At 39.5% G+C, this 12500-nt stretch overlaps 1 protein-coding gene across 1 annotated transcript in view; it reads right to left on the bottom strand.

Annotated features, from left to right (window-relative positions):
• The window catches only part of ints9 (integrator complex subunit 9), a 36387-nt gene that overhangs the window by 5411 nt on the left and 18476 nt on the right, over positions 1 to 12500 (bottom strand). The window contains exons 13-16 of the mRNA NM_001077270.1: positions 10247 to 10371; positions 8969 to 9136; positions 5993 to 6091; positions 5250 to 5387 (exon numbers count right to left, since the gene is read on the bottom strand). Coding sequence (NP_001070738.1) covers positions 5250 to 5387; positions 5993 to 6091; positions 8969 to 9136; positions 10247 to 10371 — 530 coding nt within the window. The remainder of the gene's footprint in view (positions 1 to 5249; positions 5388 to 5992; positions 6092 to 8968; positions 9137 to 10246; positions 10372 to 12500) is intronic.

Genomic DNA, 12500 nt, shown 5'->3' with positions numbered 1-12500 from the left:
CTAATCGATGTTCAGGACGCCTGCAGAACCGCTGCCAGAATCTGCCGTTTGGGATCCAAGCAAATGAGGAGTGTGACGTTTCTCTGCATGTAAATGATGCTGGATTTCTCCAACTTCATCAGCTTTTGAACATTTTGTTTCTTCATTTTTACCCTGCCTTCACTTGACTTCAGACTTAGAAACTCTTTAAGACATATTTTTTGTCAACACCTAATCATCTAACACTTAAATAACTATATATATATATATATATATATAACGATTCTCATATTCTATTCTGTAAACCTTTGTTCTGTGTAAAGCGTTTGACCAACTGAGCCCAATCATAGCACTTACAGTACATATTATTAACGTCTTGTTGAATTTGTTTGCTGCTATTGTCTGAGATTTCAGTCTTTAGTCATATTTAGTCAGTCTATATCAGTTTCACACAGCGTGAGACTGACAAGGTAATTATACATCTTTACATAATTTAGTTCTTTTGTTGCTTTGATTATTTCCATTGTTCATCATGATCAATGTGTGTTCGGTAGATTCCAGACACAGAGATCATATTTTAAGAAGGGATAGAAATTTTCTGAAAATTAATGATTCTTTAGAATCTACATGAAAAGTCTACTTTGGTACACTTAAGTTAAATAATTATCAATAAAAAATGTGCTTTTCACTGCACTACCTGTCATAAGTCTTGTCGTCAATACCAGTTGTAAGATCAACAAATCATAACTTGACTTTTAGATGATAATTTGGAAAAGTGTCAGAAGGGGGATTTTTCTGATAAATCATCTGTTGAGCTGCATCTCAATCATCACTAATACTGCAGAAGACCAACTGGAACCCGCATGGAGCCAAGATTCACAGAGAAATCAGTCAAGTTTGGTGAGGAAAAAATCATGGTTTGGGGTTACATTCAGTATGGGGGCGTTGAGAGATTTGCAGAGTGGATGATCAACATCAACAGCCTGAGGTATCAAGGCATTTGTGCTGCCCATTACATTACAAACCACAGAAGAGGGACAATTCTCCAGCAGGATAGCGCTCCTGCTCGTACTTCAGCCTCCACATCAAAGAAAGCAAGGAAGGTCAAGGTGCTCCAGGATTGGCCAGCCCAGTTACCAGACATGGACATTATTGAGCATGACTGGGGTAAGATGAAGGAGGAGGCATTGAAGATGAATCCAAAGCACCTTGAACTCTGGGAGTCCTGCAAGAACGCTTTCTTTGTCATTCCAGATGACTTTATTAATCAGTGATTTGAGTCATTGCAGAGATGTATGGATGCAGTCCTCCAAGCTCATGATGGAGTCAGACACAATATTCATTCTGTCTCCACTGCAGCATGACTTTATATTCTATACTGGACATTATTTCTGTTCAGTGACAAGACTTTTGTCTAAGCAAAGTCAGACCGTACTGTCCTAATTAAAAATCAAGACATGATCATAATTTCTTTTGGTAAAATAAGCGTAATCTAAAGGCCTTTGCCTTTCATATAAGCCACTTCTGACACCAAATGATTAACTAGAAGTCAAGTTATTATTTGATGTTCCTAAAACTTGGATAGGCGACAAGACTTTTGTCAGGTAGTGTATATCAAAAACAGAATTAACTTCACATCAAATACGTCAAATACATCAAATAATCATTGGGAAAGTGCTTCCTTCATGTCAGTCACTGTGCTGTTTATCTGACGCAGCAAAGGTGGAGATTGAGGGACACACTGACAGGCCTGTGGGAATGATGGGAGGGGAGAACCAGCATTAAAGGGCACCTAGTTGACCCCTTTTTAAGATTTAATATTAATATTATGGTTCTTCTGAGTGTGTCAGTTTAGGTTCAGTTCAGTCAATTCAGATTATTTTATTATAATGTGTTAAAAAGTGTAATTTTAGGGGCGTGTACACAGATGAAAATTAGTTTCGACTTCTCGCCCAACTTAAGAAGGAGGTGGAGCCAAGGACTCCACTGCTTTGTGTATGGCAACAGACAGACAGAGAGAAGCAACATGAGTGAGAGGATCAGCATTCAGCTGTACATGTACGACTACAGACCAAGCAGAGACGACTGTTGAGGAATCTTCCTAATGTGTCAGAGCGGTAGTTACAAAATCATTTGTGTCTTTATAAAGTTTTACAGCCGATATGTAACGATGCATGCGTCATCCGTAAAGGGATTTCACTATTAACCGTACTACTCAAGAACAAAACTGCATCAACTAAACAAAGTTATGCCAACTGTGTGCTAGTTTACAGTTCTGAGCTTGTACACCGAGACTAATACCCAAGCACACTGGATTAACTTTGACTGAGGCTATAACTAAGGCAAGTTCATTATTTCCAATAGAGGGATGCGCACGTGAGGCAACGCACTCACACCGTACAGCCGCACCTAGTTGAGATGACGGGGAGCTTCTGTGACTATAGAAAATGCAAACGGCTGAAGTTTAAGGAAGATGCAATGAAAAGTACACATGTCTGCAAACCCACCTAAAGTTACAAACAATGGCGCCGGTGAGAGCGATCATGTGGTGAATGTTGATGGCCAGCCGAGATCAATCGAATGTTTTCGGAGAGAGTGTTGAAAGACTCGGTGGATCAGCTGTTTTAAATGGCCTGAATCTCGATACGTTGCATTCACTGCGTGTTCAGCCTAAATGACCGCTAATTGTTAAGTCTCTGTTGCTCATTCGCAGAAAGACGATGAAGGCTCTTGTGTTGAGCCCAATAAAAATAGAGCAAAGGTGTTCCTTTGGTGACATCGCTTTGACTCACACGCTGAAAAAGGGCGGAAGTGAAACAACAAACTGAGGATATGGAATGTGCGCCTGTCAATCAATATTGGTGGGCAGGGGGACCGCACTTCTACGTCAAGTTGCGGTCGGTCTCAAAACTGCTCCAATTGTTCCACCGTTTTTATGTTGTTAAATTGAAAAAAAAGGACTGAGTGTGTTTATATCACCCCAATATGACGGTCTATACACACATGTCTGTCCAAACAGCTTGAAAAGTAGATTTTTCACCATAGGTGCACTTTTTAAAGGCACAGGCAACAAAAACAGCTTCAGTGTTCAGAGCATAAAATTCTAATACTCTGAAAGGTCTATTAAATAACCTGATGGGTGTTTTGAGCTGTAACTGTGGTGTCTGAGGCTCACAGTATGCCCATTTCCATATACTGATGTTTTATTATTCTACCATACCTTGGTATACCCAGATTTTCATGATAGGGCATCTTTAAGATGTAGTACCAATGACTGTAAAAAATATGGACGACGCGACAGCCCCTTTTCCCATTGAACGCCTTGAGGGCAAAACGCCTGCTTGACGAGCACAAACTGTCGCAAAAGACTGCTGAAATTGGAGCCTTGACATGCGCAGAAGGACTGTCTGATGGAGCCAGAGGAGGAGCCGCGAAAATGAGCGGAGTCGAGCTTCCAACCAAACGCTTTATGTAAAATCAACCACGCCCCTGAACTGCTCAGCATGCGTTTGCTGTCATATCAACACAGATAATAACGTTATAACGGTACGTAACGTTTTTAAGTAATAACGTTAACAAATATGAGGGTTTTATATATTCAATAGCGCCAGCTCCGGGCCGCAGCGCATAACCTACTCGCGGCGTCGCGGGCTGATTCCGCCTCGCATGCGGCAGCGCCGGCTCGCTCGGCCGCAGCATCTGGCTCGATTGACTCGGGCTGGAATCGGGCAGTGAGTCCAGGCATCCGGAGTAGGTCCAGCAGAGGTAACTTAAGCTGCGTCCCAAATGGCACACTATACACTATGCACTCATGCACTATGTACTTATGCACTTACACACTCAACAGGATAGTATATGTATGTAGTGCTGTCCCAAATGGCACACTAATGTTTTTTTACTAAGCGGAAATTCAAACTGTTTCCCTGATGATGTTTGACGGTTGCCAAATCAGTAAAATAAACAACCGACTTATCAAATAATACCTGCCGTGAGTATTACCGCATTCACCATCGGGAGGCGCTATAATCACTCTCGTAGGAGAATTTTGCTTTCACCATCCAAAATAAATAAAGCTATCCAACATGTGCGTCCGATAGCTCCGCCCCTTCCGCTACGTAAGCAAATCTGCGGTCGTTGAGTGCGTGAAGTGTCCATCATTACACACTTCATTTTAGCGGCTGAATGAGTGCATCATCCGGGTAATTAAAGTGCACTTATTATTTTTAGAGTTTTCAGTGTGAACACACTACTTACACTATTTATACTCCAAAATGGCGTAGAATAGTGCATAAGTATGCGATTTGGGACGCAGCTTTAGTCAGTCTGAGCTCTGAGGGGTAAGTCTCTGGCAGGCGAGAATCTAGCCGGAACTGGGTGCTATCTGGGTGGTTAGGCGTGTATCAGCAAACTAATAAAGCCCGAAAAAAAGCCCTGACCTTAGCGAATAAACAGTGTTCCACCAGGATCATGTATGTCAGAAACTATAGTTTACTGCTGAACTCATTTTGTCATGGTAAAATAACACAGAAATCGAATAATAACATTTCAGTCTACTTCAGTCTCCTGCTGAAGCTCAGACGCGCTGCTTTGAGAAACTGTCAATCACAGCTGTCAATCACGATGACACGCCCAGCATTAAATTACTGCTAAAAACAAACTGTTTACAAAAATGAAGATCTGCACCTATTTCAGCACAATAACCAGTGCCTTAATCGACCAGAACCATCTTTCGGGACATTTTATTGCAAGTGTAATATTTTTTTTTATTTGGGCTCAAGTCTGCTTCATTAACACGGAGGAGGCGGGCTTTATGACTTGTACTGCAGCCTGCCCCCAGGGGGCGATCTAACGGCCGAGACCTTTACTCAAACGCAGGCTTGCGGCACACTTGTGTAGTACAAGTAGGTGAATAGCACTAGTGTTCAAATTAAAAAGATGTGGGCGGGGCCTTGCCATGTGTGACATCACTTTCCCAAGAATCTAAGAACAGCTTGATCTCAGAAATGCTCATCATTTGTAGGAATTCTACAGCGCTTGGTAGATTAGGTTCATGATAGAGTGCTTTCAGTTCAAACAACATGTAAACGGCAGATCCTAAATGAGTTGAATTACCATCAATCAGGTGTGTGCTTCTCTGTATAGCGCCCCGGGACAAAACACAGACTGTATTTCACAGCTGAAAGGTTGAGTGTGTGTTGCATTGATAAGACTCGTGTCCTGGCTTGACTTAAAGCTACAGGAGTTCACACACATATGTCTCTATAGTGTACCTTGTGTAATGTGGCCAGGAAGGGCTCCAGAGGAACGGCTCCGCTCAGCAGTGTTTTGGGCTTCAGCTGCTCTGGCGGCTCCTCCAGCACACGCTTCCTCTTCTTACTGGGAGCCACTGGAGCTACTTTGGGCACCGGCTGCAAAACACACACAATATGTTTGTTTACATGAATTGTGGAGATGTTCCATAGGTGTCCAGTGTTTTTAGATTGTACAAACACACACAAACAGACCTGACTTGTTCCTGTAACCAGTAGGGGGCTCTCAAAGGCGTAATACTACAAACTGTACATTCTCTCTCCCTACCCCTAAACCCAGCCCTCACAGGAAACAATCTGCATTTATGAGCATGTTTACCCATGGGGATCTCAATTTTGGTCCCCATGGTGACAAGTCCCCATGAGTCTGTGTGCATTCAGGTTTAAGTCCCCACTGGGATATAAAAACAAGTACTCTCTCTCTCACTCTTTCACACAAACTCAGTCTCTTACACACATACATGTTTGTTTTTGTGAATTGTGGGGACATTCCAAAGGTTTCCATTGTTTTTATACTATTGACCTACACCTAACACATACCCCTTACAGGAAACAGTGCAGTTTTACTTTCTGAAACTAAACTAATTCCGGCAATGTCCTCATGATTCACCATCTCTTTGTAAACCCTGTGCCATTCCCATGTCATTATACACATTTGTGTCCTGATGTCACACACACACACACACACACACACACACACTGACCTGCAGGACGTGTTTGTTGTCCTTGGACTGCAGAACAGCAGACACTGTGGCCACAGACACTCCGGCCTTCACCTCTGAGGGGACCAGAGATTTGGCCAACTACAGGGAAAACACACTGAGATCCTCAACATGTTCAGCAGGAAACATCACTCATACTGTCTGATGATTACTATTTTAAAAATATGAACTATGAACTTATTTCATCTAAAATATTTCTTTTTTTGACCACTTCTGTTATAGTTAACTGAAACTAGTCAAATATATCAAATGAAATAGAGCAGAAATAAAATAAAGGTAATTAATAAGGTACATTTATGTTGTCTTGAAGTCCCTTCAAATTTTAAAGTTCAAATTACTAAAATTACTAAACTTAAATACAACCTTATGTGAAAATATGTATTCAAAAGCATGACCAACACACACACACACACACACACACACACACACACACATATACATATATATATATATATATATATATATATATATATATATATATATATGTGTGTGTGTGTGTGTGTGTGTGTGTATACATATATATGTGTGTGTGTATATATATATATATATATATATATATATGTGTGTGTGTGTGTGTGTGTATATATGTGTGTGTGTGTGTATATGTATATATATATATATATATATATATATATATATATATATATATAAAATAGTTCAGTCTGGTTCTTGAATCAGCGGCCTTGAGCCAATGCATGCCTCCCAGCAGTGCCAATACGCAGCCACTTTGCACTTTTTTTTCTTATAGCCGTGAGATAATAAAGTAATATCAGCACTCATACAGCCTCTTCATCTTTGTGTATTACTCCACCAACACTAGGACTAATGAGACACCAAGCAACTCACTACAATGTAGAGCTGCACAATTAATCATTAAAAGATCGCGATCTCGATTCGACCCCCTTGACGATCTTAATCCAGCATTTCTACGATTCTGTCAATCATATTTTCAAGTTCAGGAGAGAAGAAAAGGCGGCCGCACGAGTTTCACACACGTTGCTCAGTGACATTGAAACCTCCAAATCATGAGTCACATACTGTATTTATAAGGTATAATTCACCTTAAAATGTCATTTTTTGTCTTCATATAATGTTTTCGCGGCCGGGAAATCACATGTGACGTGAGCTGCTGACCGTGAGCAGATAAGGCATGTGTACTTTAGTGAACAGACCCTGCATATGTTGCGAGTAACAGGTAATACAGTTGTTAATAATATTCAGTTTAAGGCACAGCGTGATCATTTGGGAGCCGTGCGGGAAGTATGAACAGTAGTCAAAATGAAACCAAAAGTGTGCACTTCATTTAAATGATCATATGGCATTTTAGAGTTATGATTATGACAAGCATTTGATATGTTTTTTCTTTCATAGCGAACACACAGTTGTGCATGAAAATAAATGTTTACAATGTCAGTATAACTACTCCAGCCTATATAATGTTGAATATAATCTGATAATGGCAAATGTCTGATTTTACCAGTGAACAAAATAGTCTAATATGACAGATAGCAAGCATATATCTCAAACATAATTCAACATCAGAATTATTATAAGTAGAATAGATTTAGGCTATTTATAAAAACCAGTAGACCTACAAATGATTATTGATGTTGTGCCATATGTTTGTTTTTACCATACCTTTATTTTACATCTACAGAATCGTGAGAGAATCGTGATCTTTATTTTAAGCAAAAAAATTGCGATTCCCATTTTAGCCAGAATCGTTCAGCTCTACTACAATGTATTGCTGCTGTTGGACAACATATTGAACTTTTGAGGCTTTTTATGCGAGAAAGTTCAGATTGCAACTATAAGGTTTATTCATAAGCATAGTGCCTTTTCTTAAAATTTCAGAGATTCAGCGCATCGGCCGCCATCAGCCTGTCATACTGAGAAGAGCAAAGACATTCTGCCACAAGATGGCGACAGAGACCGCATAATAAGCACTTAGAAGAGAAAAACTCTGTAAATGTCTAACTACAGCTGATCACATCATTATAAAACAGGTGAGTGACATTCTAAGTCGATCTCTCTCTTTTGCATGATGTAGTGCTGTATTTATACTACAGTAATCTGGTAGTGTTTGTGTTGCTTTGGCTTTTTCGGGGTTAATTATTGTGATATCCCAATTGCAACAGAGAAATACTGGGAAATCTCTGTAGACTGATGGCATTTCATGTCGTTCAGCCTTATAATCTTAAAATGAGAGCAAAAAAAGCTGTTTTGCCATCACTTTAGACATTACGCTAGAGAATCATTAAAGCTCTTAAGTGACATTTGTGAATTAGCAAGGGTTTTTGCTGTTCTGACATAGCTGCAGATGTGAATGAATGGTTGAAGAAAGTAGTTCCTCTTACAAAAAGGTTTTTGAGACTTTCCGTGTTTGATTTTTTTGTAAAAACAATATAAAATAAAATAACAGTATCACATAATATTTTATATTTACGTTAAAGAAAAATAAAAACTAGAATAAAACATTCAAAAGGAAAAACTACAAAAAAATTCCAATGCACTATATATTTTTCTAAAATAAATATTCACAAAATATAAAAAAGAAAAGAAATTCTGTGTTAGCATCTAAAATATGTTTAAGCTAAAATAGTAAAATTACTGACAAAAAAAGTTACATATAAATAAAAATTAATTCATTCAATTCACTTCATTCAACTCATGTTTATTTATAGAGCACTTTTCACAGGGTAGATTGTCAAAGCAGCTTCACATAGTTCTAGTAAAGTCCAGATTTCAGAGTTGAAGTTGAAGTTCAGTTGAGTTTAATAAAAATAAAAAATAAAAACTATTGATAGCAAAATTCAAAACTTAAAGCCAAAATTAAATAAAACCCAACATATACAAATAAAAGCATATAAACAAAGTATATTAAAGAAATAAGTCTCTCTTATAATGTTGATCAAATCTCTAACAGCAAGTTTGTGTGCGTGCGCGTGTGTGTCTGACCTCGGGCAGCAGGTGAATTCGCTCGTATCGCCGTCTAAAGGGCAGCCTGAGGACGGAGCAGCGGCGGTAGGCCATGGGTGGAGGCTGCAGCTCCAGCATCAGGTCTGAGCGGTGAGGCTGAGATGGAGGAGGCTGTGTGTACGGCTCTGGACACACCACATGAAGAGGCTGATGGACAAACACAGGAGAACAGCTGGTTGGTTTTTTGTGGTTTGTGAGGACTCTCTATAGGCGTAGTATACAGCAGTCAACATTTGAAGGGGATCAAAATTGTGCTAAAACAAGAATAGATGTTGTTGAATAGTTTTAGAACAAAATTGATCAAAGATGTGGTTGATCCACTTCAAATGTTGACTACTGTATTATTATTATTATTATTGTCTGGCGCCAACAACCTTGGCATGTATAAAGTCACTTAAATCACCTTTCTTCCTCATTGTGATGCTCGGTTTGAACTGCAGCAGATCATCTCGACCATGTCTACAAGCCTAAATGCATTGAGCTGCTGCCATGTGATTGGTTGATTAGAAATTTGCGCTAATGAGCAGTTGGACAGGTGTACCTAATAAAGTGGCCGGTGAGAGTATATTGTGCAGTTTACACGTGTTTGCTGCCTCATTACAAAATGAAATGTGGCAAATTTCACAATATACACGTTAAACTTTCAAAAAGATACGTTTAAACAGACCTTACGCCTCTTCATGGGCACTGAAAATAATTTAATCTTAATCTTTAATCTGAAATGTAATACTCTATGCTTGGTTGCATTACCCTTGAGCTCGATAATGCTGGTCTTTTTTTTTTTTTTTCAAAATAAGAGTCCTACATACATACCAAGTATTTACAAGCTTAGATAAACTTACAAATAAATAAGAAATTATTATCAATGTTGTAATTTCATGCAGAAACATTGCAGCCAATCAAATGCAGCCTGGCTTATGCATATTAATTATCTAGTATGGATCGTCGAATATGTGCTTTGACCCAATTGGTCTGTTTTTCACAAGGATTTTCCACATAGGATTTAGATGAAAATGAGGAAACAATGCTGTCTAATGCTCACGGTATCATTTTTAAGTACTTTTAATTATTTATCTGTTTGATTGATTGATTAATATTCAGTTATGCCAAGGTATTATCCAGGTTTTCCTTTCCTAGCATCTCTAATAACTAAAGCAGAACAATCGAAAAGGGTTGAGGACTTGGGTTTGGTGCTTTCAAATATCAACATTGTTGGCCTAAATTTGCTTAGTGTACCAGTAATGTACTAAGACTTACCTGGATGTCCTTCAGGAGTTTGGAGACCTGGTGGAAGTTGAGCCGTGTGTCTATTGGACAGTAAACACACTTCATGGCCAGCGGCTGATATGGAGCCAGAGCGTCCAGATAGGAGAAATCGGGCTCTGAGAGAAACACACATATAGCTGGAGTCAAGATGTCCAAGCTTTTATGACAGCCGGAGCGGTTTCAGGTCAGTTTTATTTTACATTCTTCCATCTCAGTTTCCATGGCAATGACAAATTAACATTACAATTGGTTTCCCATTGGGGATTTAGTTTATTAAGTCATTATAAAAGCATTATGAACAATGATTGTTTGTTGATTAGGGAGAAATATTGTGCAAAAAATGCTAATGATGAATGAATCAAATTGTTTTGATACTGAGAATAGTTCTGCTCGGACATTTGTAGGAACTTTTTTGATGACTTTCAAACAGGGCTGGAGTGGGACTCTTTTTCAGCCCTGGAGTTTCAAGCATTAGACCGGCCCACCTCAGTTCACCACTGACTATATTAAAGGGTCACGAAACACCAAAACACATTTTTTGAGCTGTTGACAGTCGTATATGTGTCACACACTGCTAAAAACACTATTAGGACACCTATATTTCACTAAAAAGTGTAAATTGGTTGTTTTTGCGTTATTTTAAGCAAATTCGTACTTCCTGTTTGAAACGAATTTTTGAAGCTGCGTCACGGTCATGACATAATAGTGTGTATTCCAGCGTGCAGACTGGGCGTCTGTGCCTGAGTGAGTCTTATTACGTCTTACAGTGTGTTGCATTAATGCATGAGTAAGGCTTGGGTCAAACCAATCAGCGCACTCTATTGTGCAACTTCATTAATATTCATTACTATCACCGTGTTTTCAGGACAGAGACGCCACGTTGTGTTGGCAAAACAAGCGTGAAGTGTTGCTTTTATAGTTTGCTGCAGTTAAGTTTCGTTTTCATTTTCTCTCTGTGAGAGCTCAGACTCACGTGTGGATTACAGTGTACGCGACGCTCGACAACAATAACTTACGTGTCTAAGGAGGATTATTGTTTACCTGAGAGCTGTTCTCATCTGCAAACGCTGGGATCTGGAATCGTTTGTAGTATTCTCTTCATAAAGACGCGGCTCTAGTTGCTGGTGATTGTCCTGTCTCTACAGATTTGGTAAGTGAGCAACCAGTGCTCTTTGTTTATTCAGTTTGTTTGTATCTAACAAACTATTGCACAGAGTGTAAACACGTTAGCACCACAACCAAACTTTAACCTCGTGTAGGATTTTCACCGTATTTAGTGACCGGAATAACACGCGCGGCTTTCTGACACTACCTGTCATGTGCATCTAAGTTTCTGGGAAATCCAGAGGGTTTTTTTCTCTCATTCGCCGTGCGGTATAAAACATTGCATGAAAAATACACGCTTAGAGCAGCTCCTCGAATCAAATATCTCGTGTGTCGCGAGGGGCATGAATGAATTCCCTAAATGAAAGAGCCAAACTGCAGTTAAAGTCCACCATTTAATAATTTGGCTAATAATTCGACTACAGATGTCCATGTAGGTTAAACACCATCACATTCTCCTGTATGTATGTGTGTGTGTGTGTGTGTGTATTTTGACTCTGAAACTCGCGCGTGCCCAAATCGACACTCCCACACCCTCCCACTTTAGTTCCTCCGACACTCCCCCCTAAACAGAGCTGGACACGCCCACTTTTCTGACTTTTTCCAAAGAAGAGGTGTGAAAACACCCTGCTGAAACGAGGGGGTTTCATGGCCCTTTAAAATAAGGTCATTTCCAATTCAGTTTCTAATTACACTATCACGTCTTTTTTTTTGAGAAAACAGCTGTTTTAGAACTTCAAATGATCAACAACCCTTACAGTATTATATGTCTTAACAATAAAAAAAAAAAATAAAAAAATGTTACTCAGACAAGGATCGAACCCAGGTTGGCGGCGTCATAACCTAACATGCTAACCACTGTACCACAACCTGCAGGAAAAAAGAGCAGAGCTGCGGTAAAATAATGAATAAGAAGGCTGTGGTCAAGTAAATAAATAAATTATTTTTAAAAAGTGTGACTGCTGAGAGCAACAGATTCTGGAGCTAGGGACACCGGCCCTCGCGGCAAAAAAAACGGACCGGCCCACTGGGAATTCTCCCGGTCCTCCCGATTAGCCAATCCGGGCCTGCTTTCAAAAGAAGAAATAATGTATATCCCTAAATTCAATGTGTTTGTTTGTTGAACTGCTGCATTAAATCA

This window comes from Danio rerio, chromosome 20 (genome assembly GCF_052040795.2).
Source record: "Danio rerio strain M-AB ecotype USA chromosome 20, GRCz13ab, whole genome shotgun sequence".
In the NCBI taxonomy this organism is placed as follows: domain Eukaryota; kingdom Metazoa; phylum Chordata; class Actinopteri; order Cypriniformes; family Danionidae; genus Danio; species Danio rerio.
Note: the sequence above shows the minus strand (reverse complement) of the source record. Positions and strands in the feature narration are given on the sequence as shown.